The sequence below is a fragment of the Equus quagga genome, chromosome 5 (genome assembly GCF_021613505.1).
Source record: "Equus quagga isolate Etosha38 chromosome 5, UCLA_HA_Equagga_1.0, whole genome shotgun sequence".
Classification (NCBI taxonomy): Eukaryota; Metazoa; Chordata; class Mammalia; order Perissodactyla; family Equidae; genus Equus; species Equus quagga.
Genome location: NC_060271.1, coordinates 36,518,357 through 36,543,600, shown reverse-complemented (window position 1 = coordinate 36,543,600; position 25,244 = coordinate 36,518,357). Strand labels below are relative to the sequence as shown.

Here is a 25,244-nt window from a genome sequence, read left to right as displayed (position 1 = left end):
TCTCACCTCGGCCATATACTCCAGCAGGCTGACGTGGATGTTGACCAGGCCGGAGAAGCCCTCGTCGGGGAATCGCAGGCCTTCCACGAAGAATAGCAGCTCCGCGGAGCCGCCCGTGTATTTGACCACGTGGTAGAGCTTCCGCCGGCCCAGGATGTGGATGTAACGCTGGCCGAAAAATGGGTCTGGTGGGAGAAGGACCAGCGTGAGGGCCCCACCCCCACCAGGAGGAGGTCAGTGGGGCCGGGTCACTGATGGGGACGAGACAGCAGAGTAAGCTGGCCTCCAGACACAGAAAAGCAGAAGCAGAAAATGCCCCCAGCAGGGCCGTGGCTTGGTCATGGTCCCAGTACCGCTGTGCACTAGCCGTGGGACCCTGAACCAGACCACCTCTTGGGCTTCTGGCTTCCTCATCGATAAGAGGAGCTAACTCGCCTGGGAACCACAGACAGGAAATGATAGCAGGTGGTGCTGACTGAGCAGCTAGTGATGTCGGGGGACGATATTGTTCCAGTTTTATGCATGAGGAAACCGAGTCTCGGAAGGGAGAAATGCTTTGTCCCCGGTCAAACAGCCAGTAAGTGGCCGAACTGGGACTCAAATTCGTGTCTAATCTGAACCCCAAGCCCCCTCCGCTTTATATAGATAAAATATCAATATGCCCACTTGTACCAAAAATTCCCCTCCGTCTGATGGAAGCCATGTTGGCGTGAGACCCACACTTGGATCTCTGGCTGGATGTTTTCGAGCTGGAAGGAAAGGCGGGTCTCCAGCGCTCCTGCCCCACTGAAACCTCCCAGCTCTTCACAGAGCTGTTCCCTCTGCTGGGGACAGTCGTCTCCCTTCTTCTTTCAGGCGTTGGTTTTGTCACTTCTGGGCATCGTTCCCGGATGCCTCAGAGACCAAGCCAGGGGCCCGCCCTCCCCCATCACAGCCTTTGTAAACGGTGTGATCTCAGTGTTTAGCTGTTGGCCCCAAGAACCTGTCACCTGCGTGGGGGCAGAGACAGGCCCAGATGGGCCCAGTGCTGGCCCGGCACGTGGTCGTGTTTAATGAATCTACTGGATGGACCAATGGCTCCCACGCCACTCCCTATAAGAGAATTTTCAGGCCAATTCAGAGCACACGTATTGAATTACTACTCTGTGGCCAGCAGGGGCGAAGACCTTTGGGGGAGACAGAGATGGTCAAGAGGCAGCATCTCTGTCTGTCCGGGAGCAGTGCTCGGCCGATGGTAAGACAGCGCAGATGTGGGAAGTGTCATAACAGAGCCACAAGGTGAGGTTACTGGGGTGAGGGAGGGGCTGCAGGGCGGGAAGCATTTGAGCGGAGGAGGGTGGCCATGGAGAGGCCCCTGGGCAGGGAGGCGGGCTGCAGTGAGCAGCAAGATGCTTGCATTGGCAAAGCCATCGATCGAGGTAGGACCCTATGCAGTCCAGAAGGAGTTGCTTTACGCCCTGCCGAGCGGGAAGGGCAGAGTCAGGCTCAGCGCAGAACTATTGTCTACAACAACGGTGATGGTTAGTGACCAGTTGCTCAGGGTTAGAACATACGACCAGAACAGTCCTGGCACAAATAGGGGGCTTGATTAAAACTTGCAAAATGAATGGAGGAACCACGGAAGCCCAGGCTCAGGATGGCTCCTCATGTAGGACAATGAACTCAACTAGACTCTGGTTATATATCTCAGTGAGGGGGGTTACCTTTGTCGTTATGACTTCCAGAGTCAGAGAGACCTGGGTTCAAACACTGCTCTGACTTTATAAACTATGAAATGTCAGGAAATTCACTTAACCTCGCTGAGCCTCAGTTTACTCATCTGTTAAATGGGGGATAACAACATTATGTCACAGTGTCATTGCGAGATAAAACGGCAGCATCCATAACTTAGTATAAACTCGGTAACCATGGGTAACCATCAGGAACAGCTGGGACCTGTTGGTATTACTCTTACGAGAGCCCTTGAATGAGTCAGGACCCCTTACTGGAAAACTCATGACCTTTTCATTGAATGGCTTATGAACAGAAGGCAAAGAAATAACACCTCACCCTACCTTCCCTGGGATGGGCCCAAGAAATGGGGCGCACAGACTCAGACGCTGGATGTCCCAAGGAACTCATCACAGCCCGATGAGCAAGGTGAGGTCCTTCTCACTCAGAAACGACAGCGTGCTCCCTGTGTCCCCATCACTGAGTACCTCCAAATGGACCTGTGTAATTAAAAATTCTGCCCCCGGCGCTCAGGGCCTCCCACGCCCACACGCCCCAGGCTGCACTTGAACTGATGCTCAGGACCTAGACGCCCACCTGTCTTTGCAGAACGCTCCAAAGCTTTCCCAGGGCTCTGGGCAGCCGGGAGGGCCCACCAGGGCCTGGGAGGGAGAGGGCTCTGGCCAGGGGAGCTGATCAGGTAGAAGGACACGTTCTTATCCACCTGCCTGCAGTTTCCTCCCTCTGTGGCCCGCAGTTTACATGTGTCTCTCTTCCTAGGGGCTTGAGCCAGCTCCAGGCAGATTGACTCCTTGGTGGGAACAATCCTGCCACTGTCCGGAGGAGCCTCCTCCCTCTGTCCCCGTCCCCAGTTCGGTGCAGGCCTGCCGGCTCTCCTCGTGGGAACCAACAATGCCCCTCTATTGGGCGGCTCACGTGCCTCAGGCTGGGCCCGGCAGCCACCCTGCCCTCTCCTTAGACCCAGGCATTGGCCCTGCCGGCCGGCGCGTGGTCTGGTTTGGCATAACCCTTCTGGTCACTGTGTTGCCATTCCATCTCCCAAGGAGACTCCACGAAAGGGTGACCAACCGTCCTGTTTTGCTGGGGACCGAGGGGTTTCCTGGGATGAGGGATTTTCAGTGCTAAAGCCGGGAAAGCCATGGGAAAACTGGGACAAGCTGGTCACTGTATCCTTGTAGGAAGAGGTCAGGCCTCAACTTTGTGGTCCTGAGGCAGAATCTGAGGCTGGAGCACAGACACCTGGATCTTCCTAATAGCACTGGGGACTTCCGTCACTTCAATGATTGTAATTAAGAATCATCATAATCATCCCAACAAAAGCAACAAGTGCCATCCATGGTGAGCGTTCCACAGGCTGGCTACTGTGCTGAGTGCCCGGCACGTGTTCCTCATTTAATCCCCATCACCGAGGGGACAGTCAGGCATCCCGTTGTCCCCACGTCACATCACAGGTGAGGAACCCAAGGAACGGGCTGGTGGGTGGACCTGTCCAGATCCAGGATTTGAACCTCCTGGGCTCCAGAGCTCCTTCTCGGGGTCCCTTGGCCCACAGCCCAGTCCCCTGCCCTTGGGGGACACAGGTGACATATGACATTCGTGTAACATGACACATTCTTATCCACAGGTGTACTTGGATTTTGACAAAACCTCAAAATATTTGCATAGAAGAAAAGGAAGAAAAGGAAACTGTGCCCCAGGTCGATTATTTTTCATGCTGTTCTGTTGTGTTGTGCAGAACGTTCACCCAGGATGCCATATTTGCTGGGAAACTGGCTACTCTGGGGTCATCGCTGTGTCAGTGACATGCCACCCTCCCCCGACCCGGCAGGATGCAGCCCAGATAACCCAGCCTGGGGACCGCTTTCAAAGCGCTTGCAGTGTGGTTCCTCTGTTTCTTATCTGCTCAGGACCCACAGCAAGTGATGGGGAGGGATGCGATTACGGGGCCAGATCTCAATCCACTCCCAGCAACCAAAGAACCCTCTAGATAATGTCCAGGCATCACTATTGGCCACACATTGTGTGTCACAATTTGCTGCCATGGTCGGGAAGCCCAGGTGGAGGGCCTGCCTCGCAGCCCTGTCCTCTGGGGCACCCCTGGCCTGGCTGGGGTAAATATCACACCTCTGGCCCCCTGGGGCAGCGGAACCAGCCCAACTCTGGGGACATTCCAACCTGCCTGAGGTCACCGCCCAAGTCCAGGGTGGATCAGAAGGAGGACAGGCTTCGAGTGGCAGTGGTCCACTGCTGTCCTGGCTAAACAGCTCCCTAGGTGAGGGTCTGGGGCCCCTGTGGCTGGCTCCTCAGGGCGACTGGCCTGGTTTTCGTGGGCTGTCCAGAGGTGGCCCTGGAGCTCGGCCAGAGATGGGCCCCCCAGACAGCTGGGCATTTGGGGGGAGCCCTGCCCTGCTCCACAGCAAATTGCAAAGCTAACAGTTCTGCTGAGAGAGCTGTTACTCCTAATACATAAATCAGACCTTGACAGTCCCTTGCTTAAAACCCTCTAGTGGCTTTCCACCGCACTGGGAGTAAAATCCAAGCCGTCTCTGCACGCCCTGGCCCCGGCCCCCTTCGCTGACCTTGACTCCAACTCGTCTCCCTGCTCTTGTCTTCCTTCTGCTCCTCCAATACTCCAAGCTGGGTCCCTCCTCCGTGCTTTGTACGTGCTGTTCCCTCTGCTTAGAACACTCTTCCCTGAGCTCATGCATGCCTGGTTCCTTCTCATTGTTGGTTTGGGTCTCAGCTCAGACGTCACCTGCTCAGAGAGGCCTTTGGGGACAGCCAGGCAGTGGTGTGTCGCCTCTACCCCTGCCATTGTCCAGTACTCGGCCTGTGTCATTTCCTCTAATTGTGCTTCTTACTAGGTCTTCCTCCCGAGACCGTTGCCCCCCTGGGGGGCAGGGTGTGAGAGCTCACTGTGGGGACCCCAGTGCTGGGGACAGCACGGGGCACTGGGGGCTCAGCATGCATTGACGGGAAGAATGAGACAGAGCAGGTGGCTGCGAGGACTAGCGCCCTGGTGGAAGCACTTTTCATGCAGTGGGGCCAGGATGCCCCGTCACATCGAGAGGAACAAGGCGTCACCTCCTCGAGGGTGCCCACAGCACCGCCAGGGCGCAGCTCTCAGCTCCAGAATGTCTGAGACAGGCAGAAAACACCTGGGGCGGGGGCTACCTGCCTCAGGGATCAGGAAGGCGACATGACTCCAGAAAGACGGACCTCAAAAGCCCTCCTGCCCTGGTTCATGGGGAAGAAGGGCCTCCGGGTTCTACAGAAACCCACATCACTACCCACTCCTTTGAGGGAGGAGAGATCTATGCTGGGGCCTCTTGACGTCCCAGGACAACGGCGGTCCGGTTACTAAGAGGCCAGTCCTGGCCCCGTGCAGGCACCTACGCCTGCACCTGCCAAGGGAGCGTTAGCGGGAGAGCCGGGCCCAGCGGGGAAGCCCAGTGAGTGCTGGTTGGGTCGGAGCCGCGAGAAGGAAGGGCTGGGCTGGGCTCACTCACTCTCCACGTAGAACACGCCCACTTTGTCCGAGTCCGACATGGAAATGTAGAGAACTATCTCGTATCCGGCGGGGAGGTGCTCCGGGCCTTTGGTCCTCAGGATCATCTGGGACATGTCCTTGAGGTCTGCGGGGCGGAGGCATGAGGAGGTTAGAATTAAGAGACTCGTGGCTGGCATGTGGACTTACAAATGCCTGTGACTTTTATAATCAAGGCAAAGAAAACCCCACACACGTGTATTATGGAAACCTTAGAAAAGCATAAAAACCGCCGGTTGTCAATTCCGACACCAAAACTGACGTCCTATAACCTTTTGGGAATTTCCTTCCAGTCCTTTTTCCATGTACGTGTCACTTCTGAAAAAACATGGCTCCAACTGAACCATATTAATAGTTTCGTCTTCTGTTTTTAGCAAGAGTGGATATTTGAGTCCACCATTCCCAGGAGACCCAGGGTCACTCCTGCCGCCCCCTCAGCCCGGCCCAGGACTTAGCCGGAGTATTTCCATTGCTCCTCCCCGCCCCCAGCCCCGGTGCGGTCCTGCTGGCACCTTCCTTGCTGTAGGCCTTCTGGTCGTGGCAGTCCTCCTTGGGCAACCAGGGCGTGTCTCGGTCACAGTTCACCAGCAGGATGGCCCCCTGGCCCTCAGGGCCCCAGGTCCAGGATGCCTGCGTTGGCAAGGAGAGAGGTCAAAGCGCTCTTCCCCACATTTTGGCAGTTACTCCCAGCCACAGTGCAGACGCCACAGGCCACCAGAGAGACAGCCCCAGGACGAGAATAAAGAGCAGCCACCAGCCATAGTGGCAGCTGTGACCTGGCAAACATGAGTCCCACGTCTGATGCCTGCAGAGGGTCAGTGGAAGCACCCAAGGCAAGCTCAGGAGGGGGACAGTGGCAGAGAGACAGACAGGAGGGCTGACCGGGCATTCTCTTGCTCGGCGTGCCTGCGCCTGGAGGCGGGTGGGGGCAGGGGGATGGAGGGTGGCCAGAGCCACGAGCAGGCAGTCATTCTCCGACAGGCTCTCAAGTCCCCAGAGGGGTGCGGGGTGGGACGCCCGATGGACAGACACCCAGCTGTTATCAGACATGCTCTGAGTGCTCCAAATGGATCTGCAAGGGATCCGTTTTCTACATTGCAGCCAGAGCAACGTTAGAATGACTCCAACCAGATCACGTTGCTTTCCTGTTTTAAGCCCCGTCAGGGGCTCCAGTTGACTTAGGATAAAGCCCAAGTCCTCACTGTGGCCTGCAAGGCCCCATGCGACCTGCCCACCTCTCCACCTGCCCCTCCCATCCCCCTCGCTCACTCTTCTCCCCCCACACTGGCCACCTTTCTGCTCCCCAGAGACTCCGAGCTCTCAGGCCCTCGCCTGTGCTGGTCCCACTGCCTGAAGGCTTCCTGCCTCCCTTTACCTGGCCGACTCCCCTCCTCCTTCCGGCCCCTTCTTCCCCGAGGCCTCTCTGATTCTTCAGACCAGAGCAGCTTCCCTAGGCTTACACTTACAGCACTGTGCATGTTCTTTTTGGGGCAGACTTAGGATAATTGTAATGAAACAGCCACCCACGTCATCCTTTATGTAACACGCGTCCCCCCACAGGACTGTGGGCTCCCTGAGGGCAGGAGCTGCATTTTTCTGGTTCTTTCTGCATCCCCAGGGCCTGTATCCCCAGGAGATGCTCAACAAATATTTATGGGATGAAGGAAGAGAATATGCAACTTCACTGGCCCAGATGGAGAAAGTCTGGGCAAGTTCAGGCCCACAGGGACTGTGTGACTTTGCCAAGGCTGCAGAGCTCCTCAGGGGAGGGCGGACGTCTCAGAGGCCTCCATGGAGGCTATTGTTACGTGGCTTGGCCAGGAACACAGAGAACATATGTGCGGGGCTGACTCAGCTTCTGCTTGCAGCCAGCTGCCTAGGGGAAGCAGGGCTGGGGCAGAGCCCCACTGAGGAGCCTGAGAAGGGGCTCCCAAATAGGCCTGAGGCCCCCCCCCCCCGGTGACGCGGAGAGAGGCTGGGGCCGGCTGCTAGGCTCCAGGCTTCTCACTGGGCTGTGTCTAACTTTTTAAAGTATCCATCAACATGTAATTTAAACCAGGCTTTAGATTGTTATTATAAAAGTAACATATGCCCACAGCAAAGATTGAAGTGATATAGAAGGGCGGGAAATGGAAAATAGAAGCAACAGCCTGGACGTACACAGAGCAAAACCAATGGAGCTTAAAAACCAGGTCGAGGGAAAAGTATGAAACAGAATGAGAGGGAGAACGCAATGCTCTCTGCACAGTGAAAAAGCCATGCGTACCGGCCACACCGCGTGTTTGGCAAGAATCGCAAGACCAGAAAGAGACACATTAAACCATTTGAATGGTCCATTGTGGGGGAGCAGAACCGGAGTGGGGAATGCAGGATAACAGAGAATGCATGAACCGTGCACGCACCATTAAAGATAACACGCCTTGAACCGAGAGGGTTACTGCAACCTTCTACTTCTGATGGTCTCCCTGACTCGGTTTTAAAATTAAAAAAAAAAAAGGGCAAAATAATAAGAGCAAATGCTTTGGCAGCACTTCCTCCGTGGCAGGATGTTTGTTCTTCCCAAGAACTCTACGAACGGGGGTGGATGGGGAGACCCCGAGGCTGCGCCACGGCTGTTCCCGCAAGGAGCGTGGCTCCTCTGCTCTGTCCTCCATGTGCTGTGTGTCTGGGGGCCTGTCTCTGGCCTCAGCCTCCTATCTGTAGATGAGAGTGGTCTCTGCTTGCTGGGAGCACCATGGCTGCTTGCAGATCCAGCCTGGGGCTCTGCCCCCGCAGCCCCCTGCTCGGGGCTGTCTGCCCTGGTAGCTAGGTACCTTATTCGGGTTGTTCTTCTCCACCACACCGTCCCGGTCCGCATCCACATCCAGGGAGATCTCTGGGGACAGACACACGGGTGAGTCGCTGAACCTGCCTGCTGGGGTGGGGCAGGGACAGGAGGACGACATGACCTGTGCGATTCGGGTGCAGCTCACCCATTCGCTTGGTCCCTCGAGGGGGAGGGCCTTGCTGAGGTCATCTTGTCCAGCCCCCCGCCTCAGCACCCCAGTGGAGGACACGAGCAGGCATGTGCAGATGGGAGAGGAGCTGTCAGGGAGGTCAGGGGTCTCCTGCCTCCTCACTGTTCCTCAGTCAATTCTGGGCGGGATGAGGCTCACTATACCGATCCGGGAGCCTCAGTTCAGAGAGGCCAAGTCACGTGCCCAGGGCCACACAGCTGGTGTCAGCAGAACTGGGGCGCACACTGCCCAGGGTCTGATTCGAAGTCCATAGTGGGAAAACTTTCATAGGATTCCCTAAGCGCCTTTCCCAGTCTGTGCTGGGCGTGCGTGCCGGGTACATTTGTGTGTATCTCTCTTCCAGAACTCCTAGCGGTCCAGATCCCAACTCCAAGGACTGAGGGTTTACTTAGGGCAGGAAACTGAGTCTCCAAACCTTCTCGATCCGAGGGTACTGAGGGGCCAGGACACCACACAGAGGATCCAGGGCAGGGTCCCTGCTTATCCTCTTGGGGAAGGGACCTTCAGGACCCCTAGGCCTGCTGTGGGGACAGCCTTCATGGCAACCGTGTGGGGCAGTGAAATGAAGCCAAGATTTAGCATCAGCCAGTTTTGGTTCTCTGCTTACAAGCTGTGTGACTTTGGGCAGGTTAGACAGCCTCTCTGAGCCCCAGTTTCTTTACCTGCAAACTGGGGCCCTTTCCAGTTAGAGGAGTTGTACTAATTGCACAAATAGGCACTACTGACATTTGAGCCGGATACTTGTTTGTTGTGAGGCCATCCTGTACACTGTAGGATATTTAGCAGCATCCCTGGCCTCAACCCCCTGGATGCCAGTAACATCCCTGAGAGCAAAACTGCCCCTGAGTTAGAAACTAACAGGGTGGGGCAGGGGAATTGTTGGGAAGGTGACGGGAGTGTCCCATAGAATGAGGTGAGCTGGGCCCAGGCCCCTGAACGGCCGGGTGGGCTCCGCCTCACGCTGAGCATGACTTGGACCAAGGTGGGAGCTGGGTGGGAACGAAGGCATTCCTGGTCAGTCCCCTGGGTAGGCACGGCTCTCCCTGGACCAGGTAGGGAGGAGGGTCCTGGCACAGGAAGGGCCCTGGTGTCACCCTTCCCTGGGCAGCTCACTCTGAGACTGGGGATTACATTCAAGTCTTCCCTCTGCCCACAGCCCAGTTCCCTCCCAACCCTGAATGAGGTTTTTCTGGGTCTAGAAGGAGGCAGGAGGAAGAAGCTGTAAGGGCGCCTGGCCTTGGAAGAGGCAGCACTCCAGCGTCCCAGCCCTTGCAGCCCTGCTGTCAGCTAGGTGCTGTAGCGCGTAATGATGGAAACGCCTCCCACTGATCCCATTCACCCAGCCAATCTCTGTCGAGCATTTACTGGGTTCCAGGCACCGTGCTGGGCACAGGGACCTCGTGGCGGGCCACTGGGGACAGTGCCTGCTTGCAAGGAGTACCCAGTCCTATGAGATCAACATTGTTGTTCCCATTTTATAGGTAAGCAAACCCAGACTCAGAGATGCCACCTGTCAGGAAATTGGGCTGAAAACCTGGGAGGCTGGTGCAGGATAAGGATTCTAGGGAAAAGTGGCGAAGGCGGAACCACCAGCTGCTGTTAAGGAGGCTGAAGGCTCAGACAGAGGAACAATATTGGTTTTGGCCTCCAGATCTTCACGAAGTTTCCAGCTTCCTGAAGCTCCTCCCTGGGAACCAGCTGCAGACCCAGCCTCCTTAGGAGCCACTCTCTTTGCTTTTCAAGATAACAATCTCTCCTGGTTCTGGTCCACTTTGCCAGCTGCAGAGCATGCATGTTCTCCCTCCAATCATGCCAGGAGGGAGGAGTCACCACCCACCCAGCCGGCCCCACCGACAGATGGGGAAACCAAGGCGCTTAGCAGGGAAGTGACCATGAAGTCCCCAGAGAGTGCAGAGCTGGACGTGGGCGTCACCCTCCCTCTGACTCCAGACCCCTGCCCTTGACTGACCCAGGCTGACCTCCCTCTTGGGCTGTTTCCAAAAGCCAAACCCGCCTTCCAAGACCCACACTTGCTACCCTGAAAGTCATTCTCAGAGGAGCTGGCCACATGCCCATCCTGGCAGCCCTGTGGCCTTTGTCTCTAGGCTGCAAGGTGGCACCACGTCACGGCTCCCGTGGCGTGTCCAGGGAAGCAGGGGGTCACAGGAGAGGGATTAGGAAGCACTTTATTGTGCTTTACTTCGTTATGAATTTCTTAAATTTAAAAATTTTATCAATGTGATATTTGCACATAGCACACACAAAAAATCAAATAGGATCAAAAACAGTTTTTAAGGAAAAACACGGCTCCCCTTCAAGCCCTTGCCCTCACCTGCCAGAAGCAATCTCCCTAATCCTAAATAACATGCCTATTGCTCTTTCTTGATGTGTAAAATTCAGGTAAGTTTCACTGACCTCCCGTCATGCAATTGGGCCTTACTTCACTGGGCTCCCTGATCACCCACCTCCCAACCTTCCATGCGTTTCACGCTCCTCTCTTATGACCATCACTCATCGTCACAGTCAACTCAAACGACCTCCTCTCCTCGCCACCCTCCCTCGGAAACCCCCTCAAGCTACAAGCCATCCCTGGAGGACTTCTCCCCTTCAAAGCTTCCCCCAGTGTCTCATCTGACTAGATCCCAACAGGATGATCCTGTAGGGATGGAGAACAGGGCTGGCGTGACCTGCCCCAAGCTTCGCCCTCCTGGGAGGCCCTGCCTTCCTGGGGAGGAGCAGGAGGACATCTGTTTCAGGGCCTCTGGGCTCCAGACGACATTTTCCCAGAGGCTCTGCTCTTACTTAGCTCCCGGAATAGCCCCAAGGTGTCAGGTGGCGCCTTGGGTGTGGGGCAGGTTAACGGGAAATGTCACTGGGATTGGGTTCAAAGCAGTCTGCCTGAGACTCTAGACACTGAAGGCTCAGCTTTGACACAGAGGCACAAGGAGTTTGGCTGGCTATGGACAAGGGCAGGGGGCCTGGCCTTCTTGCCCAACCGGGCAGCTTAGGGTGCGGTGGGGAGGAAGGACTCTCCCCCCACAGCCACCTAGGGCAATTATCCTAGGCTCTGGGGAGGGGGTTCAAGGAATGAGGTCCTTAGGTTGATTCAAGAAATTCTCAAAGCTCTGTGTGTGTACTGCTCCCGTTGCCAGGCCCACAGCAGAGGGTGAAACTATTCCTTCCTCCCACTTTCCCCCTTAACGGGAGGGCTTTGCAAATCAGCCCTAATTAGAGTCTTGAAGGCCCCAGGGATCCATGAGCTCAAAACTCTCATTTTATAGCTAGGAAAAAGTGAGGTCCAGGGGCTGGCCCGGTGGCGTAGTTGTTAAGTTCGCACATTCCGCTTCGGTGGCCCGGGGCTTGCTGGTTTGGATCCCAGGTGTGGACCTACACACCACTTGGCAAGCCATGCTGTGACAGGCATCCCACATATAAAGTAGAGGAAGATGGAGACAGATGTTAGCTCAGGGCCAGTCTTCCTCAGCAAAAAGAGGAAGATTGGCCGCAGATGTTAGCTCAGGGCTAATCTCCCTCAAAAAAGAAAGCAAGGTCTAGACAGGGTGGGCTACTTGTCAAGGTCACATGGCAAGTCCTTGGCAGGACTGGGATGAAGATCCAGGGCCTGATCTGGGCAAGGGCACCGTGGGTGTGTTCCCAAATCCCAGGAGGAAGACAATAAGGTTCTTCAACTTCACCCAGGCAGAGAGAAAATGAGACTCTCCAAGAGGAAGGGAGGAAAGAAAGGAGAGCACCCACCCCACACCAGGCTCTTTGCATGCCCCGTCCTGTGAAATCCATGTCAGCACGTGCAAGACTGCACTGTGAACTCCATTTTGCAGATGAGGAAACTGAGGCTCAGAAGGTCAATGGTCACAACGTGGCTGGAGGGGACAGAGCCAGAACTTCGCCTTATTTCTGTTTGTTCTGAAGCCAGGGCTCTGTCTGCTCGGCGGGGGCTCAGGACAGAACCAGGGCCAGATGGACTCGGACATGTCCTTGGGGGTAGCCCTGCCGTGTCGGGATGTTGATGGTCTGCCTGCCTCAGAGGTGCTGCCCCTCACTGATCCCTCAGGACTTGGGGCTCCAGGCCTCCTAGGTTAGATGCCTAAGGGAAGGTAAGACCTGGAGGGGTCAGACGGACCCATGGGTCCCGAGGGAAACCAGATTTTCACCAGGGTCCCTGATGGAACAGGAAACATAAGTTCACTGGGGTGAGTTTTTATAAAGCTTTACTTCTGCAGTATGGTTGACTGTCCTTTATTGAGATTATGCCCTGCCTACTTTTCAGATGTTAAAATGATGGTGATAATTGATGGCAAATTATTTTATTAATGTCTTTTCTTTTTGACCAAGCATCAGAATTGTCAGGCTTATTATTATTATTTTTTCAGCAGGGGACATTTTGCTGGCCCACGGAACCTAAATGGCTGGGCCTCTTGGCAGTTAAATAAATAATCGTTCAGCGAAAGCACAGCCTCAGAACCGCCGAAGGATGAGCCTGGTCCTTCACGATGGGCGTACGGGGTCCTTCTGGGGTCTCGGACCTGCAGCTCCTCTGAGGCTTCCGCTGAGCCAGCTTTATGGTCTTGTGGCGGAGAGGAGCGGTCTGGTCCTGCCTCCTCGTGTGCACTATTTTGCCGTCTATCCTAAGTCTGCCTAGCCTTGGTGGACGCCTCAGCAACGGTGTGGTCAGCCCTCTGAGATCACCCTCATCTGACAGGCTGCTGGCACTGCCGTTCCTGCTTATGTCCTCAGGTGTCCCGGTCCCTGTGGGATTAGGTTTCCTCAGGGATGGTCATCTGAGACAACTTGGAGACTCTGTGCGCATGTGAGGGTCACACACGTGCCAGCTCCCAGCTGCAACTCTGGGGCTTTGGTTTCCATCTCCCAAGGCCCCCCGAGGTTGTCTGAGGACCCCACCCCAGGCTGGGCCTCCCCTCAGCGCAGAGAGACGGACAGGGTGACCAGCAACCGAGCCCACTGGGGAGATAGCTATGAGGCAAAGAGCGCTGCTGTCGAGCCTATTTTGGGGCTAAAAGCACAGAGCTGGAGAAGGAGGTGCTGACTTGGGAACTGGTTGTTTTTTGGGGGGAGATCTGAGACCCCTGGAGAATGAGATAACTGAAGTGACTTGGGGTCCCACAGACCACTTCTGGGAGTGTGGTCTCAAGTTTTCATTTGTTTTACTTTTTATGAGCTTTGGTTTTCTCATCTGTAAAATGGAGCCATTCATAGTATCTATCCTCAGCGTAGTTTGCAGGAGTAGATTGAGGTCATGACAGTAAACATCCAGTATTGGAGCCAGGTACACCGTAGGCGCTCAGTAATTGTCAGGTGTTCCTCCTCCTCGAAGCACGCAGCACAGTCCTGGACGCGGACGAGGTGCTGAACACGTGGGAGAAACCACTGTCGTTCCTAAAGCATCAGCCCATCACTGACCCTCAATAACTGGTACTTCTCTCCCCCGCCATGTGGCAACTCTGCCAACGCGAAATTAAGGCTGGATGGACAAAAGGGCCCTCTGACATGTCCTCCTCGCTTAAATAGTATATGATTAAAGATTTAAAAAACGTGTAAAAGTAATACCTCAATTGCAGAAGAGTGGAGTCACGGAAGGTTCAAAACACTGCATCCCACGTGCCCTGGTACCCAGGACAGGGGAATGTGGTGCAGATGGAAAGAACCTGGGAGGGGTTCTTTCCTGAGTTCTGAACTCACTGCCACTGAGTGGCTGTGTGACTCTGAACGAGTTCCCTAACCTCTCTGGGCCTCACTGTCCTCATGAGTCAAATGAAGAGCTTGGACCAGGCACATTAAGGATCCAGGCTGCATCTCTGTGCCCCCACGGCTGGGTCTAGGGAGGGCAAGCAGGCTTTGTAGACAGACCCTTTCTCTCACTAGGAGAGGCAGACTCTTCTCCAGGCTGCAGGGGAGAAACAGACTTTGCCCTTTCTTGTCTGTGGCCCACAGAGCCTAGGATGGGGATGCTGATGCTGGGCTGGGTTGCTGGCAGAACGGGGCACGTCTCCTCCTGCAGGACATCCCTCCCCAGGACAGAAGGGCCTGGGCACGTGTGACCTCCCTCCCCAAGCCTGCATTATTTAGAGGTAGCTCGAGTGCCAGGGCTGCAGCATTGAAAACAGCCCAAGTGCCACCGAGAAGGGCAGCAATGCCAGGCCCTGGGGAACAGAGGCACCCAGGCCACTGGCACGCCAACTCACCAATGGCCGTGAGGAAGAGCCCGGCCTGGTCGACGGGGGTATTCTCCTCCTCGTCATAGTAGTTGACGGTGACCTTGGTGGTGAGGCGCATTGGGAGGGAGAGAAGAGCAGAGAACACAGATCACGGGCAGGGAAATCTGAGGGGACCACCCTCCCTGCCTCATACCTCAGGCTGTAAGCCAACTCTCTCCAAACATCCAAACCCTCTCCTCCAGGAAGCACTGCTGGGTTGGCAGGCTGCTTCTCCCAGATTATTCAACTAGATAGGGGACTCCCCTCTTCTCAGACTGCATCCAGGGTGCCGACCACCTACGTGTGCCCCACCCCGTGCATTCTGCTGCCTGCGGGGGGCCCCCACATCTGCCATGGTGTATGCCGAGACCCGCTAAGGAGCCAGGGGGCAGGTCTGAAGTAGTTTTCTTTGGATAATGCTCAGTGCCGTCACTGCCATGGGGCACATGGGGAAATTCCTAGTCAGAGAACCCAGAGAAGTAAGTCTGGTCTCGGCCACCCCACTCGGGCAAATCACTGTGTTGCTTGGGTGCCCAGCACCCCATCTATACACAGTGAGACCAAGGACATTTGTGGCTGTAACTTCGATCATTTGAATACTCCATCATTCAGCAGCCCACAGTTTTAAGCTTCCATGAAGCCATTATTTCATGGGCTAATGCTGAGCTGACTGATACAATAGCCACCGGCCACAGGTGGCCTTTGAGCACTTGAAATGTGGCAAGTCCAAACTGAGATGCGCTGTAACTGTGAAATGGACACCAGATTTAGACTCGGTATGAAATAAGAACGTACGCTATCTTGTTAACATTTTTTTATATTGATATGTCGAAATGATAATAAGTAAAATAAATTATTGAAGTTAAATCCACCTGCTTCTTTTTGCTCTTTTAATGTGACTCCTACACAATTGACGATGACACGTGTGGCCCGCATTCTCTTTCTATCAGACAGCACTGCTCTAGCCTGGCTGGATTCCAGCGTGACCCTGGTTCCCGCGGCCCTCGGAGGCGGACGTCCCCGGCCAGGGTACCTTGTCGCTGCTGGCCTCGGTGCTCGCCTGGTTCATGGTGAGCCGCAGCGTGGTGGTGGGTGAGAGAGGCCAGCGCTGTTTACCGTTGGTGACCACTTCCTCGGCCTGCCCGTCACGCACCACCTCCACCCGCACGCGCGCCGAGTGCTTCAGGCTGAAGGTCTGGGCCCCGGCTGGGGCTGCGCTGTAGGGAGAGAGGAGAGCCTGTCATGGAGGTCCCTGGGGCGGGTGAGGAGATCCTGGAAGGGCAAGGCTGTCAGGGCCCTCCCAGGTCGTCTGGGGGACTCTGAAGGACCCAGCTATACTGCAATCACCTCGTAGCACAGAGGTACTTGTTAAAAATACAGATTGCTTGGGCAATCGTGTACCAACTGAGTTAGAATGTTCAAGGGTGGGGCCTGGGGATCTGAATTCTTAACACGTTTCCTCGTACTTCTGATGGGCGGCCAGCCTTGGGAGCCCCGGGGGTACTGGACGGGTGGGTGACTGAGGCCCAGATGGAGCAATGAATTTGCTCCAAAGGTGGCACTAGGCCTGGAACCCTGTCTCTCAGGCCCGTCCAGTATCAGAGCTGGAGGCCAGCGGCAGGGCCCAAGCGCTGGGTGTCACAGGGATGGAGGCTGGAACCTGGGTCCTCAAGGAGAAGGGGTGGGTTGGCTTTGTCGTAAAGACACCTCCTTCCTGCCACAACATTCAGGGTTTGGAATTCCTCCCTCTGAGGGTCATTCCTGGGGTTCCGGAGTGGTTTTCTATTGAAAGGGAAATACTTTTGGAATTCTTGAGAAACCATCAAGATCTCAGGGCAGGAAATGAACTGGTTTGATCGCGTTGCTCTGGATTGAGTGCCTGTGTCCCCCAAATTCACCTATTGGAGCCCTAACGCCCGCTGGGACGGTATTTGAAGATGAGGCTTTGAGGAGATAATTAAGGAAGTCATGAGAGCGAGGTCCTAATCTGATAGGAATGGTCACCTTCCAAGGAGAGGAAGAGAGAGGGAAATCTCTCTCCATGCAGGGAGGGAGGCCACATGCGCACACGGCGACAGGGCGGCTGGCTGCAGGCCGGGAAGAGACTCTCCCCAGAACCCAAGCATCCGGCTCCCTGACCTCAGACTTCCAGCCTCCAGAACTGAGAGAAAGAAATGTCTGCTTTTAAACCACCCAGCCTATGGTATTCTGTTACAGCAGCTGGAGCTGCCTAAGACACCGGCTTCAGGCGGCTAACAGGAAGGACAGAGAGACGGGGGGCAAGGAGCCCAGGCCTGACAGCTTTTACAAGTCCAGCCCCTGGTCTGAAGGTTCCCAAAGGCCAAAGACGGCTCAGAGGATCCAGGATGGATTCTCATGGGATTTGAGACTAAGACATAGCTACAAGTGTCGGGTGCTCCTGGGTTCCAGAAGCTTCTCCACTACAGTGGGTATCGGAATCATCAGGGAGTGTGTTTAAATCTTCAGATTTCTTTTTTAAGGGTACAGATTTGTGATTCGCATCCCTGGAGAGGCTGGCAGGACTGAGGCGCAGCGGGGGCAGCTGGAGATGCAAACAGTGGCCAGGGTTGAAGGAGAGCAGCGGCTCCCAAAGGTCAGCAGCAGCAGCAGCAACACCTGGAAGACTCGTCCACACAGATGGCCGGGCCCCTCCTCGGAGTACAGATTCAGGAGGGCTGGAGTGGGGCCTCAGAATGCGCATTTCTACCACGGTTCCAGGAGCTGCTGCTGCTGCTGGTCCAGGGGTTACATTTTGGGAAGTACCAGTCTAAGATGTTCAGCAGTGCAGTCTGGGAGTCAGAGCCCTGGGGTGGCCAAGGCCATGAGTGCGAGTCTGTAGAGGCCGCCAGGCACGGTCTCTCTGACCCAGGCCACAGACTACGGGGGCTGCTGGCAAACAACACCGGTCTCGGGCACTGGCGGGAGAGAGTGGACACAGGTCTGGCAGCCCATGCCTGGTGCTGGGAAAGGAGCTTGAAAAAGAACTCCAGGGCCACTGTGTTTCTTATCTGTCTGTTGCCTTCTAAAGTCCTCAGCCTATCATGGGGACACGGCACTGATCTGTGCCTGGACACTTGTTGGTCACAGCCTGCTGCCACTGTCCACATCCATCATTAGAAGTGCATCTAAAAAAACCCCAGGATTGGGGGTACATGTGCAAAAGATGGGGATTCCAGCTCAATTTTGCCACTGACTCGCTGAGGGGGTCTTAAGTGTGCCCCCTGTACCTTCTGAGTGCCCATGTGCTGACCTACAAAGACACAGGATGACCGCCCACCGCTCCTGTCCCACAGACCCCCTCTCTCATCCTTCATGGGGCAGGGGCTCATTTTGTCTCGTGGTGCTGCTTGTGGTGCCCAGACTCCTCTGGACCTTAAGCCCCGGAGGGCAGGGTCTTGCCTCTTCCACCCCTCCTCCTGCAGAGCCGAGCACAGGGCTGGGCACTCCCAGCCTCGAGGGTGGAGCTGAGCAGGACAAAAGGGAGCCTTTTAGAAGCGCCAGGCAGCATTTCCCAAAGGGAGGTCTGGGTACGCCTGTAAGATGCTTTTAGGTGGCAAGTGGATGAACAATTTAAAAGAAGATTTATGTATTTATTCACGTGTTCTCTTTTTATGGCAATTGAAAAGGGCTTGCCGTTTATGGTAATGATATAAGATCTCCAGTTAAAATAAAGTTATAAGAAAAATGTGAGTTGATTTAAAGAAAAACGTTAATAGTATTACAGGTCGAATACAGTTTTGGTAAAAATCACGTGAGTCTGGGCAATCGTGGGTTCAGGTCTGGGAAACATCCTGCTAGTGAAAGTCTCAGCTTTGACCATCTGCCTGCTGGGTGACCTTGAGCAAGGCGCTTCTCTCCCAGCTTTATCAAGTGCCAAATGAGAGGATGAGACCACGTCAGAGTGGAGTCCAGAGAGTGCAGAGGGGGCAGACCCCGGGCCGAGGGGTGGGGAGGAGGCACTGAAAAGCTGGGGATCTCTCTGCTGGGTCCCTGCTCCCCTTTGTAGCCAGAAATCAGATGAAACTGTCATTTCATCTGATTTTATATATTGGGTTTCTGCACACAATTCTATTTAGAAAAAAATGCTTTACAATTTCAAAGGGTGCGTCGGGTTTAGGACCTGACTCTGACAATTGATGCTGTAAGCGATGCTTCCCGCCACCTTCATTCCTCTGGACCAGTGAGAAACTGGAGGAGGCCCCAGAGGCTTGGGGGGGTTAACACTCAGCCGACATCAGAGCTACAGAGCCCCGCACCCTCCCACCACCCGAGCACCAGCCCTGCTCTGAGCTGAGCAAACAGCTATTCTTGGAGTGGCCCTGGCAGAAGCAACAAAGGCGTCCATTGTCCCCTGCAGATCCTGCTGGCTGCCTCCCTCCCCAGGACGAAGCTCTCAGAATCTCCCTAAGAAACCCGAGAGCCTCTGCTAGTACCTCTGTCATCCCCGGAGGCTGCGGGGAGGGGCCCAGGACGGTATTGAGGGAAAGAGAGCGGGGGTGTTGGTGGTGGTCATGAGCTCCTGCTTATGAGAAAGAGGCCAGAGATAGTGTGGGCGGAAGGACGGGCTGCCAGCTCCCGGGACCACGTCTGCTCTGCCCACCACTGTATCCCAGCACTCAGGACATGGCCATACTCAATACACACTTGGGGAATAAATGAATGAGGGAACCCACCCTTCTTGGTTTCCCAAACTGTATTGCCAGAGTGATGTTTTCATTTTTTTAAAGAAGTCAGATCACTTGTCCGCTTGAAAACCTTCAGGGGCTCCTCAGTGGCGATCCATATGGTGAAACCCAAACGGCTTAGCCTGGAGTCCACCCAGAGGCACTTAGCCACTGCATCTCAACTTGACTTTCCAGCCTCTCAACTCCTGCATCGTTCCATCTCACCATGCATTTTGCACATGCTGTTCCTTCTACCTCTCATACTTTTCCCTGACTTCTCTGCCTGGCAACTGTCCATCCCTACTAAGACCCAACTCAGTCGATTTGTCCCTGTGCTGACTTTCCCTTGTGGCAGTTTTCTCCTTGAAGGTAGGGAATGTCTCCTCTCTTCGTTTCGGCACCTGGCCCGTATAGGCACACGGTAAATATAAATGTTTGCTGCAGGAAGGGCTGGAAGAGGAGGGCTTGCTTATGGGCTTATTCATTCACTCAACACGTATTTATGGAGCACTCTCTACGAGCCAGGCACAGTTCTAGGGGATGGGGTAGATTGGCAAAAAAGACACCATGTTCCCTAGGCCCCTGGAGATGTATTCCAGTGGAAGAGATTGCACAGTCAATCGTGAGACTACAGCTGTGATCATTGCTAGAAAGAAGGGGTATGGGGTGCCATGGGGCCCTGATCTGGGAGTCAAGGAAGGCTTCCTGAAGGAAGCGGCATTTGAGCTAAGGTCTAAACTTTACACTCTAAAGGACAGACGTGAATTAATCTGACTGTGGTTCTTAAATTTGAGTGTGCACCAGCATCCCCTGGAGGACCCATCAAAACTCAGGTGGTTGGTCCACCCCCGAGCTTCTCGTTCAGCTGGGCCCGGGCCTGAGAAACTGAATTTCTTTCTTTTCCCTCCAACTTTATTGAGGAAAAATTGACAAAAATAATTGCATACATTCAAAGTGCACAGCATGAGGATTTGACACACATCGTGGAATGAAAATCTGCGTTGCTAACAGGCTCCCAGGCAGTGCAGCTGCTGCCGGTCCAGGGGCCACAGTTTGGGAAGCACTGAATTGGGCAGAGCGAGGAGGGGAGGAGGAGCAGGCGTTTCCAAGCAGCCAGGACGGTTTGCGTGGTGGCCCGAGGTGGACGTTAGCCCAGCATGCTCAAGAAACTGGAGGAGGTCAGTGTGGCTGCAGTTTGCGAGCAAGGGGGAGGGAGAGTGTCGGGAGGAGAGGATCTAGACGTTGGTGAGGGGCTGGCCTTTCTCCTGAGAGCAGTGGAGGCTTCCAAGCAGGGGATGGCATGGTCATTTTTGCGCTGTGACATATCACCCAGGGTGCAGGGTGGGGAACAGATTTCAGGACAGCAATAATGGGAGTGGGGACCTGCAAGAAGGTGACTGCAGCTGTCCAGGATGACGGCGGTCTGGGACCAGGTGCTGGCCGTGGAAACGGAGAGAAATGGCTGGTCGGTGGGTGCCACACAAAGGAACTTAGAGCAAGACTGGGAAGCAGTGTCAGATACAGAAGACGGATGTTTACTGAGCCCAACCCAAGGGAATTCTGCGTTTTGCCACTTAACATCACAAAATTGTGCCCAGCCCCACAAATGCTGGATGGCCTCTGGGGAGCCACTCAGCATTTCTGGTCTTCACTCATTCGGTGGGCAGTGTCACCAGCTTGGCCTCTCAGGGCTGGGGCGACTCACTCAGCCCCAGACTCAAGGGCGTGGTGTGCCTGCTCCCAGCTGGCACCTGGCTCTCTGAACTAATCCACCAGCCCTGAGCCTTGTTAACACCAGCCGGGGCTCACTCCCACAGTGACCCCGGCTCCTGGCAGCCTGGGCGCGACATCCTGCCCTCGGGTCTTTGCAGAAGTCTGAGGTGGGGGGGGGGACGTGGGTGCCAGCCTGGCATGCACCCCATGGTGAGCACCCGCAAGGAGAGAGACCAGGGCAGGCAGGCAAGGCCTCACACCTGGCATGGTGGTGGCTGGAGCCCTGAGCGGGTAGCTGCCCTGGACAGGGATCGAGCGAAGGCAAATCGTGACGTCTGTCTTCAGCCAGACTCCTCCACCTGGTACCTCAGCAGTCTCTCTCACTAGGCACTGGTGCCTCCAGCTGCCTCAGGGCCTCTCCCTAGAGAAAAAACAACCTAATCTATGGTCACTCCCTCCCCAGACACCCTCAGTGACTCCCCACTGCCTACAGAAGCAAGTGCATCATCTGAGCCTGGCATTCAAAGCCCTCATTTGAGCTCATCAACTCTCTAGCCTTACACATCAGGCCACGGAAACTATGCCCTTTCTGCCCCCCGTGTGTCCCAACTTTCCTGCCAGGTACCTTTGCCCCTGTGTGGCATGTCGTGGTCACACTGTGAACTCTTATCCACCCTTCAGGATCCAGCTTGGTTGCCACCTCCTCCAGGAAGTCCTCCCTAATCTCATCAGCCAGGACTCATCTCTCCCTCCCTTTGCTGGTGCCTCAAACAACACTTAATGTTGTTCAACGTTTCTCTCCCATGAGCATTATCGTCTCTTTGAGGCTGTGTCTCCTTATTATTTGTTTTAACAATATTATAGTAAACCCAATACCTATTCATGATAACTACTAACTGAGTATTTATTATATGCCGGGCCTTGTTCCAAGCCCTTGGCCCACATGATCTCAGTCCATCCTTTCGACAGCCCCAGGAAGCCTGTATTAATGTCATCCCATTTTACAGACAAGCACGCTGAGGCCCATGGAGGGAGCACTTGCTCTGTCTCAGGGACGGTGATGGCAGAGTGTGAGCTAAGCCCTCCGAGCTCTGGGCCTGGCTGCTCCCTTCCTGGGAGAGGATCCATAAGTCATAGTCCCCCATGAAGGTCTTCCAGGTTGGGACGGCTGGTGGGGGCGGGGCAGTGTCAGGCCCAGCTTAGGAGAGCACCACATGAGAAGCCCTTAGGAACCTTTTGAGCCCCCTACTTATTTTTCAGGTTGGGGTCAGAGGCCCAGAGAGGAGACACAAAGGCTGGCTTCCCGCCCTGGACTCCTGGGTGAGAGACAGAGATAAGCAGGCTTAAGCTATCAAAGCGCCTGGGCACGGGGTCGGGCACAGCTGGGCAGGACAGAGCTGCCTCCGAAAACTGCCTCCCCCAGAGCTGAGTAGGTGTGCCTGTCCTGTGGGCCGGGCACCGGGGCGAGCCTGCTACTGTGCTCCCCTCCCGACTCATGGCCAGAGAGCAGGAAGGGGAGGCCCCAGGGACCCCAGCTGTGCAGGGGGCAGCGGGCTCGACACACGGGGGCCAGGTCCCTTCCAGAACCCTCCCATCCCCCAGGAACCAGCTTGAAACCAGAGCCCTGGAGCAGCTCCTGGCAGGGTCTCCCTTTTAGGGTTGAGGGCGTTGGATGCTGTTCTGGTTTATGGGTCCACCTGACGCAGCCTGAATTCCTCCTCCCTTCATTCTCTCAGGAGCAAATGCTGCTCTGGCCAAGCTTGGCCACAAGCCCTTGACCTTCCACCAGCCCATCCAACAGTGCCTGCTCCTTGAGGCTGGGGTGGAGAGCTCAGCCCAACGATACACCAGTCCACATGCATCACTGGCCACTCCATTCATTCACTCACTCAACCAAGGAGCCCTTCAGTGACTGGAGGGTGGGAGGGCATGGAAACAAGGAAAGCCGGGAGCGTGGAGCAGGACACACCGAAAACAAGATCCCAGAAGGAGAGTGCGGGTAGGGGCCTGCGCTCTGCCCCTCGCCATTTCCCAGCTGTGTCATCCGGGACAAACATCCCTTACCTCAGTTTCCCCAACTGTAAAAGGGGGTCAATAACAGTACCCAACTCATAAAATTGTTATGAAGTTTAGACACACGTAAACTATTAAATACACGTGAGATGAGCATGCAAGGGGCTAAGAAGCCTGTCTGGTACGGAAAAGTGTTCAGTAAATGGTAGACAGTAATGTTCGGTAAATAACAAGATTTGCAAAGAACGAAAAACAGTAACGAGGTAGAGAGGGCTTGGGGCTCAGGGCAGGGCACCACGAAATGAGCGTGGTCAAGAAAGCTGCCTGGAGGAGGTGACATTTGAGCTGAGACTTAAGGGATGAAATGTCAGGCTTGCAGAGGCCTGCAGTGGGAATGAGCTAGGTGCCTTCAGGGGCTAACAGCATCCACAAAGCCAATGCACCAGGGGGAGTGCGTGTGGGGGAGTCGGCAGGAGATGGGACGTGGGAGGCGGCGCCCGGCACTCTATGAGAAGGGGAGATCATGGCGCCCCAAGTCCCCATCACTTCAAACTGGATCACCGACCCTCCCTGGCCTTTGTGCTAAGGATACTTTCTAAAACCCTCACACCAACCAAGAGAAGAGAATGGAGGGCGTGAGATGGGGATGAATTCAGATTCTCCAGGCTCTTCCCAGGGCAGGATGCACATCTGCAGTCTTCTCTGTTTTCCTAGCATTTCACTGTGCTGACGTCTAGGAACCCCTGCACTGGTCGCCCCCCCCCCCCCCCCCGCCATCTTCTGCCAGAGGGTGATGGGCAAGGGCCTGCCGGGAAAATGGCTGGTCAGCTTCTGCCTTGGTGTACCCCGGGGAAGGGGGCAGGGGATCACCCCCACCTCCCACCTCATGGTTCATCATGAGGTCGGATGTAACCAGGAGACTGCTCAGCAGAGGCAAGAGACAACTGTTAACATCACCTCTGCCCCGAAGCTCCTGCAGACCTCAGGATACGGATCCTAACCTCTCGCCACCAGGGAGAAGCAGACACCTGCCCAGTCGAGAACTCCCAGCTGTCTGGACAGAGGCGTAAAGTGAGGAGGGACGGGAGAAGCTGACTCCAGGGCCTGGTTTATGGGTCAGTGGGAGAGCTGGGCATACGATCCCTCTATTACTTTACTCCAAGGCTCCTTCTCCACCCCCTCCAGACTCGGGGCGTCCCTGGCTCCAGTGCAGGGAGAACATCCCTCACCACAGGTGGGTGGGGAGCGTGAGAGTGACCTGGGCATGCCACTCACTCCAGCCCTCTCTCCAACTTCAAGCCACAATCGGATGGGGCCCCAAGCCAGCCCCAGCGAAGAAGTGGCTGCCAGCTAAAGGGACCATGGGGGAGATTGTGTGGACAAGGCAGACGTGTGCCACACCTAAGACAAGTGCATTTGGGAGTCGTTGAAGGAAACAGCGAGTATCTTGACCAACTACTAGAAAATAAATCTCCAGAAAAAAATCCTACTTCCTTCCTCCTGTGCATCTACTCAGCCTGCTGGAGATGAGCACTCAGAACACGGCTGGGCCAGGCCATCCATCCCCACAGGGCCGGTTGTGCTGCGAGAGGGGGGGTGGACCACAGGGTCTGCTGAGGAACGGGGCAGGCAAGACCCCCGCTGTGTGTTTGGAGGAGAAGGAAGCTGTGTGTGTGTATCTCAGGAAAGGGGGCCCAGAGCCCTTGGGAAGGAGGCTGGCCGGGTGTTGAGGCCTGTTCACTCACCTCACCTCATGGCTTAGGAATGAGGGGTCAAGACACCCTTCCCTAACTGACTGGGCACAGAGTCCACCAGGCCTTGTCCCTTGGGGTCTCCTCAAGGAGGAGCTCGAGGGGCTTGAGTCAGGACCCGTGTCAGGGTTTGGAAGGACTCAGTGGGAAGTGGAAGGTCGAATGTGGGTGAGTGAAGTCTCCAGGGGCAGTGGGCTCGTGGCCCGGATGGAGGGTGGAAGGGACACAGGCTGAGAGGGTCATCCATTTCAACCTCATCATTTTAGGGTCACACAGGATGGAGTGAAGGTTAAGAGCATGAGGTCTGAGTCAGACAGACCTGCACCTGAGTCCTGTGTGACATCGGGCAAATGGCTTTACCTCTCTGAGCCTCACTTCTCTCATCGACAAAACAGGATGACCCCAGCATGATCTCCAAGGTCTGTGGGGAGGAGAGACGAGATAATGCACTTGGTCCATAAGAGCTCACCAATATCTCCGGCTATTGTTCATACTGACCGCAGCTCTTACCACTACAGATATCAGGAGTGACAAGAGCAGCAACAGCCCAGCCT

At 55.3% G+C, this 25,244-nt stretch overlaps 1 protein-coding gene across 1 annotated transcript in view; it reads right to left on the bottom strand.

Moving 5' to 3' along the window:
• PADI2 (peptidyl arginine deiminase 2) overlaps positions 1–25,244 on the bottom strand; it is a 43,205-nt gene that overhangs the window by 15,019 nt on the left and 2,942 nt on the right. Inside the window, exons 2-7 of the mRNA XM_046660042.1 lie at positions 15,562–15,745; positions 14,517–14,589; positions 8,092–8,153; positions 5,791–5,908; positions 5,241–5,366; positions 7–185 (exon numbers count right to left, since the gene is read on the bottom strand). Of these exons, the coding sequence (XP_046515998.1) occupies positions 7–185; positions 5,241–5,366; positions 5,791–5,908; positions 8,092–8,153; positions 14,517–14,589; positions 15,562–15,745 (742 nt within the window). The remainder of the gene's footprint in view (positions 1–6; positions 186–5,240; positions 5,367–5,790; positions 5,909–8,091; positions 8,154–14,516; positions 14,590–15,561; positions 15,746–25,244) is intronic.